The following is a 16,645-nucleotide window of genomic DNA, read 5'->3' as shown; positions in this document are numbered from 1 at the left end:
GTGACCTCATCAGTTGTTATCAATACGTAGAGGAGAGTGGCAGGAGGCTGGAGCAAGGCTCTGCTGGGTCATGCCTGATGACAGGTCGAGAGGCAATGGTGGAAGCTGAGGCATAGGAAGTTTCATTTAAGCATGAGGAGGTTTTTTTCCCCTGTGAGGGTGACAAGACACTGGAACAGGCTGCCCAGGGGGGTTGTGGAGTCTCCCTCTCTGGAGATACTCAAAACCTGCCTGGATGTGTTCCTGTGTGATCTGCTCTAGGTGATGCTGCTCTGGCAGGGGGGGTTGGACTGGGTGAGCTTTGGAGGTCCCTTCTAGCCCCTGACATTCTGTGATTCTGTGAAGGTCTCTGCCCTGTTGCCTTTGTTCTGATATTGATAGTATCTGTGAGCACTGGCAGCATCTTCCTTCACCTGATAGAGATAACAGGTGAGCTGTGATAGACATTTGTGGGTTTATTGTTCTTTCTTTACCCAGGCACCAGCTGCCTGCCTGGTGCTCCCCAACCCTGATGGTATCACTCCTCCACATCCACACTTGCTTATGTATGACCCTGGTTGTGGTGGGTACAATGGGACTTGCTCTTGCAGTCCAGCCTCTGAGGTACATGGAAATACTGTGAGGAAGAGAGCCCTCAGTCCCTCATCCTTATCTGTGTCTTCAAGCAGCAACTTGAAGTTGAGGATTTCTCTGTTCCTGGCTGAGCTGAGTAATTAAAAGCCTTTTTCATAGTGCACAGAAAGGCCAAAACTTTGACATGGCTGTCAAATGCAAAGAAAAGAGGGAGAATTAAGCACCTGGAGGCCAATCCACATAGGATTTATCTCCTCGCTGCAACGAGCTAACAAACTTGTCACTTCTGATGACTCAGCAGCAGACAAGGTTTAAATCTGCCCTAAAACATCAAATGACTTTCCCTGTACAAAATGACTCTTGCCAAGAGTTCACAACCTCTTTCTGCTTTTTCCAGAGCTGCTGTGCACCTGCCATCTGCACTGGTTTTGGTTGGCAGGGCAGGTTCTCAGTGGTTTTGATAAACAGAGGTTTAAAATGTGTAAAAGAAGGTCAGAAATGGTTGAAGAAAGCTCAGGAACCCAGAGCCCATCGAGTCACTCAAGTATTTCAAGCTCTGTCCCATCTGCTCTGCCTCTCCTTCTGTGCACTAAAATGCTCATTAAATAAGTGGCTTCTTTTCTCTGAGCTGCCAAGAAGCCTGTGCACTCTCAGCATGGACAGAGAGTCCCCATGGTGTTGAGCACCTTTCAGAATGAGGTGTCCAGTGTCCCCACTGGGTGGGAATGAACTCCTGCTGCTGGGATGTACCACCAAGGAAGGAGCCTGTGCTGCAGGGAGGCTGGGCTGCTGCTAAAGAGTCTGCTCCTGTGCCCCAGACCTTGTTTCTAAATGTATGTAGGCACTCTCCATCCCTACCTAAGTACCTCTTGCCCTGTTAGTGAGCTGTGTTCTGATTCCTTGTTCCCCCAGGGCACAAGGCATCTCCTGCTGGCACTGGGGTGGGGAAGTTCAGTGTCCTGGGCAGAGCAGGCCTGGAGAGAAAGGCAGCTAGACATAAAAGACAATAAACTTTCAGCCATCTCCAGGGCAAATGCTGTCTGGAGGCTTTAACACCAAGAGCTGGACAGTCTATTTGCCAGCATGGAGGGCAGAACCCTTGAGTGAGTCTTTTTAGTTTGCAACAACCTTCTTCAGGAAGCACCATGATGTATCTGCTGCAGCCTGGGCACCCTGGGAGGAGGCACAAGGGCATAAGCAGCTAAGCCTGCCCCAGGGGAAGCAGTGCAGGAGTCTTTGCTACTGCTATTGCTGGGCTAAACTCAGGTACCAAGCAGGATCTTGACACTGTCAGCAGCCAAGTATTCCATTTGATTGCAATCTGGCACAATTAAGATTAAGAGGATGCTTTTGTTTTGACTCAACTAAAGATGCCAAGTGAAAACTGGAATCACTTTTTAGCCTACAAGTTCTCTTGTTGCAGTTTTCTGAACAAATATCATCGAGTGATCAGGTTTGCTTCCTCTGTTTCAGGACAGCTTTCTCATGCCAGTTAGCAGAGTAGAGATGCTTGTGCTTCTCCAGCAAATTGTTGATTTTTACTTTATAAAATCCCTTCTTTTGGGTTTCTGGTTCTTTACTTGCATTCACATTAGATTTAAAAACCCTACCCCCAACAACCAAAGCCAAACCCAAAGGAACCTTTCACATGCAGCTCTGAACTCAAGAGCAGCGAACCTCAAATCTGTGGGGGTTACAGAGAAGGCTGTGTTAAGGACTTGTACTGAAGAGAGGAACCAGGGAGAACCTGGCTTGTATCAAATTGGTAACCATGAAAATCAGTTTATTTGTGTCAGGTACTGCAGTGGAAATACCATTTATGTATCAGGATTTGTGCCCAAGAGGCAGTGTCAGAAATGAAGAAAAATCAAGCAGTTGCAGAGGAGTTGAGATGTTGGACCTGGCAACGAGACAGAAGAGATGAAAAGGTGATTTCAAAGATCTTGCTACCATTGTATTGTTTAGTTAGTAAATCAGTTTAATTGAATGACTCATGCTCTTCAGGAGGGACAGTGGCAGGCCACACCTTGAGTCCTGTGTCCAGTTCTGGGCTTCTCAATTCAAGAGAGATGTTGAGATACTGGAAGGTGTCCAGAGAAGGGCAGTGAAGCTGGTGAGGGGCCTGGAGCACAGCCCTGTGAGGAGAGGCTGAGGGAGCTGGGGGTGTGCAGCCTGCAGAAGAGGAGGCTCAGGGCAGAGCTCATTGCTGTCTATAACTGCATGAAGGGAGTTGTAGCCAGGTGGGGTTGGGCTCTTCTGCCAGCCAAGCACAAACAGAAGAAGGGGACAGAGTCTCAAGCTGTGCCAGGGGAGGTCTAGGCTGGATGTTAGGAGGAAGCTGTTGGCAGTGATTGGCATTGGAATGGGCTGCCCAGGGAGGTGGTGGAGTTGCTGTGCCTGGAGGTGTTGAAGCAAAGCCTGGCTGAGGCACTTAGTGCCATGGTCTGGTTGACTGGCCAGGGCTGGGTGCTAGGTTGGCCTGGATTTGCTTGGAGGTCTCTTCCAACCTGGTTGATTCTATGATTCTATGAAACCACCTCTCTAGAACTTGAATTCACCTGAGCAGCCTGGTCAGTGATCTAAAAACTACAGCCTGTGCTCCCCAAACAAAGTAATAACATTTCCTTTTTTCTCCTTCATTGTCTCCTGCAGTCAGACTGAGACAGAGTCTGAGCTGCTGGGGGTTTGGAGCATGCTGTAGTGTTTGCTCTCCAGAATGCAGGCATTTTCTCTAGCTGGACTCCATCCAGTTGGCTGCCACCAGCTGAAGCCTTGCCATTTGTATCCTGTTGTAAAAATGCCACGAGCTGAAGTTTATTTAGCCAAGTCATTCCTCTTGGGCTGAGCTGCACTGAGGGAAAAGTAGATGTGAGCTTTCATAGCCAGGATGTTATCAAAGGCTTCTGATTGTACTGCAAAGCAGCAGCAGGACTTCCTCACCGATTTTTTTCCACCCCCACGTTTTTGGGTAAATGTTTTGAAGGGTTTTTGTGCCACCTACCAATTGGCAGAACAAAGGAAGGAATCCCACACACGACTCCATGCTGAAGAGCTGGCAGTGGCTGTGCCTGCAGCCCCTACTTTCTGTTGCTCGTGACAGAGAGAAGACACCGAATGTGATGCTGGGTTGGGTCTTGCCAAATCACAGCTCGACAACTCAGGATGCTATCATTGCAAGGAGTCTGGGAAGTCAGAACTTGGCAATAGAGAGCAGAGCATTTGGCAAGCACTATGTCATCCTTGGAGCCCAAGGCTGTAATTATGTCCTGTGTCCTCTTGAGAGGAGATGCCAATGTTCCAGTCTTAGCAGGTGCCTTGTAACTGGGTGGAATAAACCAACAGGGAGTAGTGACTGTTAAAAGCAAAAAAAACATGGATCGTAGGATCATGGAATTGTCAAGGCTGGAAGTGGACCTCAAGGATCATCTAGATCCTACCTCCTTGCCATGGGCAAGGGCACCTCACCTAGATCAGGTTGCTCAGAGCCACATCCAGCCTGGCCTTAACTTCCAGGGATGAGGCTCCTGGTGGAGTCGCCGTCCCTGGGGCTGTTCAAGGCAAGGTTGGATGTGGCACTTGGTGCCATGGTCTAGCCTTGAGCTCTGTGGTAAAGGGTTGGACTTGATGATCTGTGAGGTCTCTTCCAAACCTGATGATACTGTGATACCTCCCTGGGCAACCTGTTATAGAGGCACAGAATTAACCAGGTTGGAAAAGACCTTAAAGATCGAATCCAACCTATCCCCTAGCCCTTCTAATTAACTAAACCATGGCACTAAGTGCCTCATTCAGCCTCCTCTTAAACACCTCCAGGGATGGTGAATCCACCACCTCCCTGGGCAGCCCATTCCAATGCCAATCACTATCATGAAGAACTTCTTCCTAACATCCAGTCTGAACCTGCCCAGGTGCAGTTTGAGACTTCTTACTCTGTCACTGGGTGCCTTGGAGAAGAGCCCAACCCGACCTGGCTACAGCCTCCTTTCAGGTAGTTGTAGACAGCAATAAGTTCTCACTGGGCCCTGCTAGAGTTCTAGAGTGAAGAGATGCAAATGTGAGTGAGGGAGTTGCATGAAACCTAGAGGAAAAAGCCCAACTGGCTGGTTGGGAAGAAGTGGCTAGGATCAAACACTGCTCCTTCTGAAACGTGCTCTTACAGACCTGCTGGGCTGGAAATGACAAAGGCAGCAGATTCAATACCAACAGGGTCTGCTGGTATAAAAGACCAACAAGATGGCTTGGAAGGGAAGGTGTGGGGCAAGCCACACTGGGAGCTTAAAACATTGGAGACTTTACTCTTTTGTGCCTTGTCATCCGCAAGAGAAAGCAGTCAGGAGGACATGCCTGCTTTGCATCCTCTGCTGCTGAGTCGCTGTCCCTGGGGCTGTTCAAGGCAGGACTGGACGTGGCACTTGGTGCCATGGTCTAGCCTTGAGCTCTGTGGTAAAGGGTTGGACTTGATGATCTGTGAGGTCTCTTCCAACCCTGATGATACTGTGATACTGTGAATTTGTCTGGTGATTTATTGTCCGGTCCCTCTGGAGGATGACTGTATCCATTTCTCCAAATGAAAAGTGGTGCTGAATGTCTGAACTCCTGCTTTGGACCAGCCTCAGTTCTGGCTGTTGAGCACAGAGGGGCTGGTGCCATGCCCAGTTTTGGATCATAATAAAGACTAAGGGAAGTGCTGGGATTTAAGGTGTCTGGGTACAAGAGGGAATGAATTATCAGCTGATGTTCTGTCTTCTGGGTGTGCTGCATGTTCTGCTAGGTTCCTGTGGCTGCATTCTTTCCACATTTGAGTTTTGTTGCTGTTATTTAACAAGTCTCTCAGTCCAGCAGCCACTGTTATTTGCCTTCAACCAGAGAAAACCAGAGCTGGACATCTAAATACTCAGCACCTCGAGACTCGCCCCTACCACTGCTCCAGATCTGCTGGATTGACAGAGAGCAGAATAGTTTGGTGGGCAGTAAATTTTTGGCAGAGATTGTTCTAGCTGCAGACACTTCTTGCATAACTGAGTTTTACCAGAAGGTTTTCATAACCAGCTCAAACTTGCTGCTGCAGCTCACTGCTCCTGTGTGTAAGCACAAAACTGTGCTTGCTTTGGTTCCATTGAACTGGGGCAGGGGGCTCAGAGCAATCTGATCTAGTGGAAGATGTCCCTGCTGACTGCAGGGGGTTGGGCTAGGTGACCTTCAGAGGTCCTTTCCAATCCATGACTGCAGGGGATTGGGCTAGGTGACCTTCAGAGGTCCTTTCCAATCCATGACTGCAGGGGATTGGGCTAGGTGACCTTCAGAGGTCCTTTCCCCAACCCATGACTGCAGGGGATTGGGCTAGGTGACCTTCAGAGGTCCTTTCCAATCCATGACTGCAGGGGTTGGGCTAGGTGACCTTCAGAGGTCCTTTCCAATCCATGACTGCAGGGGGTTGGGCTAGGTGACCTTCAGAGGTCCTTTCCAATCCATGACTGCAGGGGATTGGGCTAGGTGACCTTCAGAGGTCCTTTCCAATCCATGACTGCAGGGGATTGGGCTAGGTGACCTTCAGAGGTCCTTTCCAATCCATGACTGCAGGGGATTGGGCTAGGTGACCTTCAGAGGTCCTTTCCAATCCATGACTGCAGGGGATTGGGCTAGGTGACCTTCAGAGGTCCTTTCCAACCCATGACTGCAGGGGATTGGGCTAGGTGACCTTCAGAGGTCCTTTCCAATCCATGACTGCAGGGGGTTGGGCTAGGTGACCTTCAGAGGTCCTTTCCAATCCATGACTGCAGGGGATTGGGCTAGGTGACCTTCAGAGGTCCTTTCTGATCCAAACCAGTCTGTGATTCTGTGCTAATTGCACGTTTTGGCTGTTGGAAGGTGCAGGCTGCCTTAGCCCATGAGCTTGGTGGTGCATGGTTCTTTGGTGTGAGCACAGCCCCTGTGTGACAGACCCTGCCTGAGCCCGGGGGACAGAGACACATCTTGCACACAGTTACGCCTCAGAGTGCAGGCAGCTTAGGAGGTTAGATGGGGGAACGAGGATCCTACCTCAGACACAGGGGTTAAAAAACACCCAAACCACTTTTGAGTTCTGTTTCTGAACGTCAGATGGGATCTCTGGTTTTGTATTGCATGAAAAGCATTTCCCCCTTCCCACCTCACTCCCAGAATCAGAAAGTAGTCCTTCCCTCTGCTGCAAGCTGGAGGAGTCAGCAGGCTTGATAGAAATTGCAGAAGGTTGATTGCTCCCTGACTCACGGAGCAATGCTCCTGACCAGCCCCAGGAGGTTTGATCAGTACAGCAAGGCAAGACACCCACGGCTGCAGTCACTGAAGCAGCCAGGGAGAAGATGGAGAGGGCTGTGGGAAGAATCATAGATCAGGCCAGAAGAGTGACAGGGAGAGGAGTCCAGTTCTGGGCCCCCCAATTCAAGAAGGATGTTGAGGTGCTGGAACATGTCCAGAGAAGGGCAACAAAGCTGGTGAGGGGCCTGGAGCACAAATCCTATGAGGAGAGGTTGAGGGAGCTGGGGGTGTTTAGCCTGGAGAAGAGGAGGCTCAGGGGTGATCTTATTACTGTCTACAACTGCCTGAAAGGGGCATTGTAGCCAGGTGGGGTTGGTCTCTTCTCCCAGGCAACCAGCAATAGAACAAGGGGACACAGTCTCAAGTTGTGCCAGGGTAGGTATAGGCTGGATATTAGGAAGAAGTTCTTCACAGGGAGAGTGATTGGCATTGGAATGGGCTGCCCAGGGAGGTGGTGGAGGCACCGTCCTTGGGGGTGTTCAAGAAAAGCCTGGCTGAGGCACTTAGTGCCATGGTCTGGTTGATTGGTTAGGGCTGGGTGCTAGGTTGGACTGGATGATCTTGGAGGTCTCTTCCAACCTGGTTGATTCTATGATTCTATGAGAAGCCTGCCAAGCTGCTCACAGCACAAGCTGCCCAGTGGCATGTGGAAGGCTGAAGTGTGCAAGGGACACTCTGTTCTCCTGAACACTCTGCTTCATTTCAACCCTCAGGCACATGTTCAGTGGATGTCTGCCTGGGGAATCATGTTCCCCTCATCATTGCCCTGCCCCTCTTCCATCTAAGTGACTCTTTCCTTTTTGTCTGTCTCTCCTAGATCTCAGACCTGATACGGCAAAGCACGAAGGAGTCCCCGGTCTGGGAGTTCCTCAGCCTGGGCTACGCTCTCATGCTCTGCCCATTTGTTGTCGTCCTGGGAGGGATGTTCTTCCTGGCCACAGCCCTCTTCTTCCTCAGTGACCGAGCCAAAGCTGAACAGTGAGTAACCTGGCACTTGCAAACGGGGAGGTACCACAGCCTGCTTTCTCTCTGGAACCTTGTGCTTGTTCTCCCCCTGGCTTTGGTCCTTCCAGGTAAAGGATGTTGAGTTGTGTGCTAAGAACCTCAGCTCAGCAAAGTGCATGAGGCTGCACGGAGCACAGGGGCTTGGGTCATGCTGGCTGGGCATCCTTTACATGCTTCTGCTCTGGTGGATCTCAGCTGTTGGCCAGGTGGCCTGGAGGGGAGCACAGGATTTGAGGTCACAAGCCCCTTGTGCCCTCCCGTGAGCATGCCACAGCCCAGGCCAGCCGTGGTGAGGGGTTGCTGTGTGTTGGAACTGGCAGACTTGCTAGGTGAGGAGCGGGAGAGACCTCACAGAGCTTGTCCCATCTGGGCCACCTGTGCCCTGCTCACTACCTCCAACACACAGGAACATCAGGCAGGGAGGAGGAAAGCTGTGTGTGGGGCCAGAGGTGCTGAAAGGTCGCTGTAGCAGATGCTCTTCCCCAGCCCCTTACTGCAGCTGCTGTTTTTCAGTAAAGAACCTGATTCGGACCACCTCACGGTTGGCAACTGCAGTAATTCAGAAGAGGCTTCCACATGACATACAAACTTCTGGGGTTAGTCTCTTTCTCCTAATTGTCAACAACTAAGAGTCTCTATGTGTAATGTCCTGCTGAGTATGTGGGTAGGTGACTCATCTGGTGTTGTCTCTAAGTTGCCTTTGCTTTGTTGTGGATTCATACAACGGTTTGGGTTGAAAGGGACCTTTAAAGGTCATCATCTAGTTCCAACCACCCTGCCATGGGCGGTGGGAGAATGGGAGATGTGCAGGTGTTGACAGTGCAGGTGTTAACAGCCTGTCTAGTGCTGCAGGCAAGGAGGACAGACCATACCTGTGCCTTAACAAGAAGGGCCCTGTGGCATGTCCCTGTCACTTAGCACACTTAGAAGGAAGAGAAGGTGTTTGGAGGTTGATGTAACGGTTTGGGTGATGCCTTCTGGCTCACACTGTCACATCAGATGGATGCAGGAGATTTGGAAGCGGTGCCACAGATGGTGCTGTGGCCCTGTAAGAACAGTTCCACCTTCTTTCTGCTAACGTGCAGCACAGACACCAAAGAGAGAGAGTTTTTCTGCCTCCTGGTGCCTTCAGATATACACATGCCCCCTGTAATGAAATGGGAAAACAACCAGGACCTCATCACATGTCACATAAGGAGGTTGAGCCCTGCACAGCTGAATTTCAGCGTGGCTTTGGGGACGTGACATGACATGACTGATGTGTCCCTGGTTTGTTGTCTGCTTACAAGGGTTTTAAATTGCAAGAGGTGAAACTGAGGATCAGATGTTGGTAAAACATCCTGAGAAGAAGGAGAGGTACATGCTACAGCAGATTGTCTGGAGAAGGGATGAAAGCTGTCTTGTGTTTCTGAAGGCCTCCCTGGCTTGGTCCTGAGGCAGGGAGATGGGAAGGTGTCTCTGGCTGCCATCCAGTTCTCCTTGTGCAGATGGACATGCAAGTCCAAGCAGAGATCACCTGGGGTCGTGACAAGGTGAACATAAGCTTCCAGGTGCCCAAGGTTGGGGGTATCTTTTTTGCTGCAAGGAGCCCCAGGTTCTCTTTGGCAGGGCAGGGATGCAGTGCAGCAGATGACATCCCCCTCGGGCAGCCTTTGCCCAGGGCTCCTTGTTTAAAGGAAAGCTTCAGTGTTTGGCTTCACTGTGCTCAGAGGGGACACTGCTTACTCCTGACCTAGAATTAGGGTGGAGAGGTGTGTCCCTTTGTGCCACCTGTGCTGCCAGCATGGCATGACAGCGCCTCAGGTGGTGAAGGAAGATTTCAGTACTTGGGCTCTGGTGAATTCCCATCTTTATCAGCATGTCTGACCCCAGCTGGACCTTTATAGTGGGTCATGCACTGTGGTAACCATCAGGACTCAGAGCTCCAGTGGAGCTCACACAGAAAAGGCCTTTCTCAGGAGCCACTGTGGGTCACAGGCTGGTTGCTAACTGCTTGACACTGCTTGAGTGCCAGTGCTGGTGTTGTGAGAGGTCTGGCAAACATGACCTAAGAGGAGCAGCTGAGGGAACTGAGGTTGTTTAGTCTGGAGAAGAGGAGGCTGAAAGGGGACTTATTGCCCTCTACAACTACCAAAAAGGAGGTTGTAGTGAGGCTGGAGCTGGTCTCTTCTCCCCAGTTACTAATGATAGGACAAGAGGAAATGGCCTCAAGTTGCCTCAGGGGAGGTTTAGGTTGGTTGTTGGGAGGAAGTTCTTTCCTGAGCAGGTGGTCAGGCACTGGCACAGGCTGCCCAGGGAGGTGGTGGAGTCACCATCCCTGGAGGTGTTTAAAAGGAGAGTGGCTGTGGTGCTTGAGATCTGGTGATGAAGGCTGCTGGGATGAAGGTTGGCCTGGCTGATCCTGGTGGTCCTTTCCAACCATACTGATTCACAGTGATTAGATGTTGTGCTGAGAGCTTTCATTTAGTCAAGGACTTGTCAGTGTGAAACTAAGGATTGGACTTGAGGAGCTTGAAGGGATTTTCCAATCTATGCAATTCTGTGATTCTGTGTTTCAATGTGCACCAAAGCTCCAGCTTTGCAGTGGTGTTCCTGTGGGAGGGAGATCACCTCCCACAGCTCTGCTTTCTCCTGGATAAAAGTGTTTATTTCAGTCTGCTGCTGACTAGCCTGGGCAGGTTTGGTTCTACTCTGCTCACATCCAAAGCATGCCAGCTTCCCAAACGCTCACTGGTCTACTTTTGAAAGAAGCATACTCAGGCTTCAGACCTGATTTGGTGGTTCTCTTTCTCTTTCAGCATCCTTCCCTTTCCCCTGATTCACATTTGCTTGCTAATTTTCATTGTTCAGCCATGGATCTTTCATGCTGCAAAGCAGCACAGGTGCAAGAGGACACAGCCTCAAGCTGTGCCAGGGGAGGTCTAGGCTGGATGTTAAGAGGAAGTTCCTGCCAGAGAGTGATTGGCATTGGAATGGGTTGCCCGGGGAGGTGCTGGAGTCGCCGTCCCTGGAGGTGTTCAAGCAAAGCCTGGATGGGGCACTTAGTGCCATGGTCTGGTTGACTGGATAGAGACGGTGCTAGGTTGGGCTGGATGTGATGTTTTGGGCGTTCTCTGCCCCACCCCTACTTTGGAAAATCAGCCAGACTAGGCTCAGCAGCTCTGGGGATTGAATGAAGCTTTATACTTACAGCTTAGCACAACATAAAAGCAGATATTCACAATCTATACAGCTATAGACAGCAATGGACAAGTTAAAAGGTAACACAGAAACACAACAGCCCTCCCAGAAACCTGAGTCCCCAGAAGGGGCTCCCAACCACCCTTCCACCTTCTCCCCACCCCTCTCTCTACCTTACCCAAGACATTACCTTGTGCCCAAGGAAAATTGGAGGGTTGGCCAGGGGGGTTAGGAAGCAGGTGGATTAGTCACAGAGATGGCAGGTTAGGTTAGAGAGAGAGAGAATTGCAGCCCAAAGCCCAGACAGCATCTGTGTTATCTATGTTTACATGCTTGTTCTTACACATCTCAGCAAGCCTATGAGTGAAGTAGACATCACCATTGTTTCCCTTTTACAGCCTGTAATCTAATTCTTCTCACCAAAGCATGCTAGCTAGGCTCAAACTGGCACACTGGCTGATCTTGGAGGTCTCTTCCAACTGGGTTGATTCTCTGATTCTGTGCAGGGGGAGAGAATCATAGAATCATAGAATCAACCAGGTTGGAAGAGACCTCCAAGATCATCCAGTCCAACCTAGCACCCAGCCCTAACCAATCAACCAGACCATGGCACTAAGTGCCTCATCCAGTCTTTTCTTGAAGACCCCCAGGGATGGTGCCTCCACCACCTCCCTGGGCAGCCCATTCCAATGGGAAATCACTCTCTCTGGGAAGAACTTCTTCCTAACATCCAGCCTATACCTCCCCTGGCACAACTTGAGACTGTTGTGAGAACTGATAGATAACTAAAGAGCTTCTCTCAAATGACTCCGATGCCCATCCCCAGGTGAAAGAGACCCTGGCACCCTGCAGTCAGATTCCTGGAGAGCACAGCTTAACTCCAGTCCCTGACACAGTGCTGAGCAGCCAGACAGTGTCTGCAATGAGGCTGGCATGAAGGCTGCTCTCCCTGCCACGTGCAGCGGCGTCTGTGCCGTCGACTGGGTCCATCTGCCGTTGCTGACAGGTTCGGTGGTCTCCTTCAGAAGAATTGATGGGGGAGGATTTGTTATTAGCTCTGTGCTTGCCTGTGAGAGGAAATGCAGCAGAACATTTTGCTCTCAGCAGTTTCAAACTCAGTGCTGACTCCAGCTCCCACCTATCCGACCAGCCATCTGCACTTGGCGTTGCGCGCCTTTGGCAGGGGTAGCTCTCTGCCTGCCTGGTCCTCCTTTCTACCCTACCTACTACTTGCTAGGTACAAGAGAATCTCTTCTTTTTTGATTTTTTTTTTTTTCTTTTCCAAGCTGCTTTGGGTTTTTCCTCTGCAGTCAGTCATGCTGCTCAGACAACAGGACTTGGAAATGTGCTTTGCCAGAAGAAATCAATTAAGCTGCAGGGATCGCAAGCGCTGGTGTCACACGCCAGAGATTAAAGCCATTCATCTCCAGGAGGGTCAGGGCACCCAGGGTAGATGTCACAGACCTCTCTAATGAACTAATAGGCAAGTGAAGGGAAAAAAAGTGGGTATTAAGCTTTCCCTACTTTAATTTTCATGCTTCTGTGGTGGGGGAAAAAAAAAAAGTAGTTCAGGGGTTTATTGCTAGGATTTTGTTGCTTGTTTGTTCCTGTGTGTAAAGGTCTCTGGGCTTTAGCTTAGTGATCATTTCTGCTCCCAGGCAGGACAGGGTAGCAGGGTGGCAACTCCTCTTTCCTGTAAAGCTTCCTCCACTTCCCACCACACTTCCTTTCCAAAAAACCCCACCATTTCCAAGCTCTGAGTGCTGCCTGACTTTTGGGTTGGTTTTGTTTTTAACACTGCTTTTATCCTTGCCACAATTCCTGGCATATTTTGGCAAACACTTCTTTTTTTTTTTAGCTCAGGAATTCCAGTCACTGAGGCTCTCACCAAAACCACTCAGGAGTTAAAAAAAAGATATCTCTTCATACAGCAATTTTTTTCCCCCCTTTAAAGATCACAATTCTCTTATAACTATGTTTGTGCTGCTACAGGATGCTGACAGCTTAGAGGCTTTTAGTAAACTTTGGCCCAGCAGAGGACACAAAAGAGTCTCTGTAACATAATCCAATCTTTTTTTGGGGGCAGTTTTTATAACATAGATTTAATCCCACCCCTTCCAGAGTGATAAGAGAGAGAAAATGCTTAAGAATGGTTTCTGCAAGTGCTCCTATGCACTGGTAATAACAAATACTTCAGTTCTCTTTTAAACCACTCAACTACATCTCCTGCTGTGCTTTCACTGGACTATAGCCTTGTTCCTTTCCTCTCCTCTACTGCTGCAGTGGAAGCTTAAAGCACTTTGCCACTCTCTACTGTCTTTCTTTTACCTGCTTAATGAAAATTTGTGAGGCCCAAGCTGCTCTTTGCTATCCTCTGGAAGATGAAACATGCACAGGATCAGAGGATGTTAGGGGTTGGAAGGGATCTTCATACATCGAGTCCAATCTCCTTGCCAGAGCAGGGCCATAAAGCCTAGCTCAGGTCATACAGGAACACATCCAGTCTTGAAAGCCTCCAGAGAACAGTCTTGCTGTGGCACAGTCCTACAGAAATGGATCAGAAATCTGATGACCTGCCTTTTATTCCCTAGCTCACTGCTGATACCTGTGCAGCCTTGGCAGATATCAGCCAGAAGGCAACTTCCAGAGGTCAGGAGTATTTCAGGCACTTCACACCTTGGAAGCAAAAGCTCAGCACTGCTGAGAATCACATCTGTGGTCTGTCTGTGTCCTATTCCTGGCTCATAATGCAGGTAGCTTGAAAAAAAACCCACCCAAGCTTCACCCTAGAGAGCTGCAGAAGAAATGCCTACATTATGAGGAGCTCCACCAATAATTGGGAAGAATATGCTATTTTTATTATGAAAAGGGGAAAAAAAAGTCCTTTCCCCAAGCTGTGACAGCTTTTGGGTGCCAAAGCACATAAATCACTGTAATGTAATTAGCAGGTAACAGGATTCTTTCCTGGGCAGTCAGCATCAGCACCGAGCATCTGGAGCTTTGCTGAGCACTGCTCCTGCCTCTGCAGTGCACAGCCCTGTAGGTCCATGGATGCTCTGCAGTGGGGCAGAGTTATCCTGCAGTCCTGTCTCTTTAACAGTAGCTGCTCCCAGGTGTTGCTGAGGGAACCCCCAAACTCCCCTAGGCTTGTCCTGCAACCCCCCACCCTGTGCAGGTGTAGCATTGGCTGCCTCTCAAAGGACTGAATGTTTTTTAAGATGGCTTTATTTAATCCCTGGTTTTCATCTCTGGAAGCAAGAGATTTCTCCAGCTAGCCCAGAGGTACAGAAGAGCATAGAATCAGTCAGGGCTAGAAGGGACCACAAGGATCATCTAGTTCCAACCCCCCTCATAGAATCACAGAACCAACCAGGTCGGAAGAGACCTCCAAGCTCATCCAGGCCAACCTAGCACCCAGCCCTGTCCAATCAACTAGACCATGGCACTAAGTGCCTCAGCCAGGCTTTTCTTCAACACCTCCAGGGATGGTGACTCCACCACCTCCCTGGGCAGCCCATTCCTCTGCCAACAACTTCCTCCTAACATCCAGCCTAGACTTGCCCTGGCACAGCTTGAGGCTGTGTCCTCTTGTTCTGTTGCTGCTTCCCTGGCAGCAGAACCCAACCCCACCTGGCTACAGCCTTCCTTCAGGTAGTTGTAGCCAGCAATGAGGTCTGCCCTGAGCCTCCTTTTCTGCAGGCTGCACACCCCCAGCTCCCTCAGCCTCTCCTCATAGGGTTTGTGTTCCAGGCCTCTCACCAGCTTCATCACCCTTCTCTGCCACAGACAAGGACACCCTACCCTAGATCAGGCTGGCCAGAAACTCATCCAGCCTGACCTTAAACACCTCCAGGGAGGGGGCCTCAACCACCTCCCTGGGCAACCCATTCCAGGCTCTCACCACTCTCATGGTGAGGAACTTCACAGGCTCACAGGATGTTAGGGGTTGGAAGGGACCCAAGGAGATCATCAAGTCCAGCACCCATCACGTCCAGTCTGTATCCCCCCTCCTCCAGCTTTGCTGCATTCCCCCCAGCCCTGTCATTACCTGAGTGGAGATGCTGTGGCTGGGTATCTAAGTCAGCCCCTCTCTGCATGCTGCATGCTGGATGTCTGTGCCAACAACAGAGCAGTGCAGCTCAGGCAGTAGGATGCAGCTCAGGCAGCAGGATGCAGCTCAGGCAGCAGGATGCAGCTCAGGCAGCAGGATGCAGCTGCAGCCAGTCTCCCTAGTGCAGACCCAGGAGCACTGATGCAGGTAGGAGGAACAGAAGAATTCACCTCTTTAACTAGGTACCACTCAGCACTTCAGAGAGCCCTGCCAGCCTACATGGCTCACCCATTTGTTTACATGACAAGAGTCAGGTTACATAAACAGCTCTGGCAGCTTTTTCATCTCTCCTAAAATTAACATTAAACACTGAATAAGAGGAGGGAAGAAAGTGTACTCTTAAAACCTTTGATCAGGTGTGGAAACTTTTGCTGAGCAGCAATGCTGGTTAACATTTCCTTTTGCAAGGGCTGGGTGCAAGCACTAGGAAGAAAATCTTCCTTACAGACTAGAGAGAGGCAAGGCACAAAAAGAACAATCCCTGGCCCATACTCATTTGCTGCTGTCTTGGACATGGCACATCTGCAAATTACATTAGAGGAAAAATGAGAATAATCCATTTTCAGCCTCTGTGTCTTCTGCCTCACATCAGGCTTATTTTTAGCCTTTTCTAGAACTAGATATAAAATCCTCTTCTGGGTCTCTGTTGCAGCAATTTGAAAGTGTCTGACCTTATTTTTGCTTTGAGGATTCTATTATGTGGGGCAGGGGAAGGACTCACAGAATTGCCAACCCTATTCTGCTATGCTGAGCTCAAAGAGAGCTGAATCTGCTATTAAAGGACCTGTATTTTACTGTCTGAAAGGACAGCTTTAACTCAGGAGGTTATAGTTCATTTGGGGGGAGGGAATCATAGCATCAACCAGGTTGGAATCATAGTATCAACCAGGTTGGAATCATAGCATCAACCAGGCTGGAATCATAGCATCAACCAGGCTGGAATCATAGCATCAACCAGGCTGGAATCATAGCATCAACCAGGTTGGAATCATAGCATCAACCAGGCTGGAATCATAGCATCAACCAGGCTGGAATCATAGCATCAACCAGGCTGGAATCATAGCATCAACCAGGTTGGAATCATAGCATCAACCAGGCTGGAATCATGGCATCAACCAGGCTGGAATCATAGCATCAACCAGGCTGGAATCATGGCATCAACCAGGCTGGAATCATGGCATCAACCAGGCTGGAATCATGGCATCAACCAGGCTGGAATCATGGCATCAACCAGGCTGGAATCATAGCATCAACCAGGTTGGAATCATAGAATCAACCAGGTTGGAATCATAGCATCAACCAGGCTGGAATCATGGCATCAACCAGGCTGGAATCATGGCATCAACCAGGCTGGAATCATGGCATCAACCAGGCTGGAATCATAGCATCAACCAGGTTGGAATCATAGAATCAACCAGGCTGGAATCATAGCATCAACCAGGCTGGAATCAGCATCAACCAGGCTGGAATCATAGCATC

General features: G+C 49.8%; 1 protein-coding gene across 8 annotated transcripts in view; it reads left to right on the top strand.

Moving 5' to 3' along the window:
• SPNS2 (SPNS lysolipid transporter 2, sphingosine-1-phosphate) overlaps positions 1 to 16,645 on the top strand; it is a 230,792-nt gene that overhangs the window by 200,033 nt on the left and 14,114 nt on the right. For 5 of the 8 annotated variants that reach the window (XM_064166682.1, XM_064166679.1, XM_064166684.1 and 2 more), the window contains one exon: positions 7,688 to 7,848. In XM_064166682.1, the coding sequence (XP_064022752.1) occupies positions 7,688 to 7,848 (161 nt within the window). Of the gene's footprint in view, positions 1 to 7,687; positions 7,853 to 8,388; positions 8,472 to 13,646; positions 13,820 to 16,645 lie in introns of those variants that run through there. The other 3 variants (XM_064166681.1, XR_010307421.1, XM_064166683.1) reach the window with 3 other exon arrangements.

Source organism: Pogoniulus pusillus, chromosome 27 (genome assembly GCF_015220805.1).
Source record: "Pogoniulus pusillus isolate bPogPus1 chromosome 27, bPogPus1.pri, whole genome shotgun sequence".
Classification (NCBI taxonomy): Eukaryota; Metazoa; Chordata; class Aves; order Piciformes; family Lybiidae; genus Pogoniulus; species Pogoniulus pusillus.
Note: the sequence above shows the minus strand (reverse complement) of the source record. Positions and strands in the feature narration are given on the sequence as shown.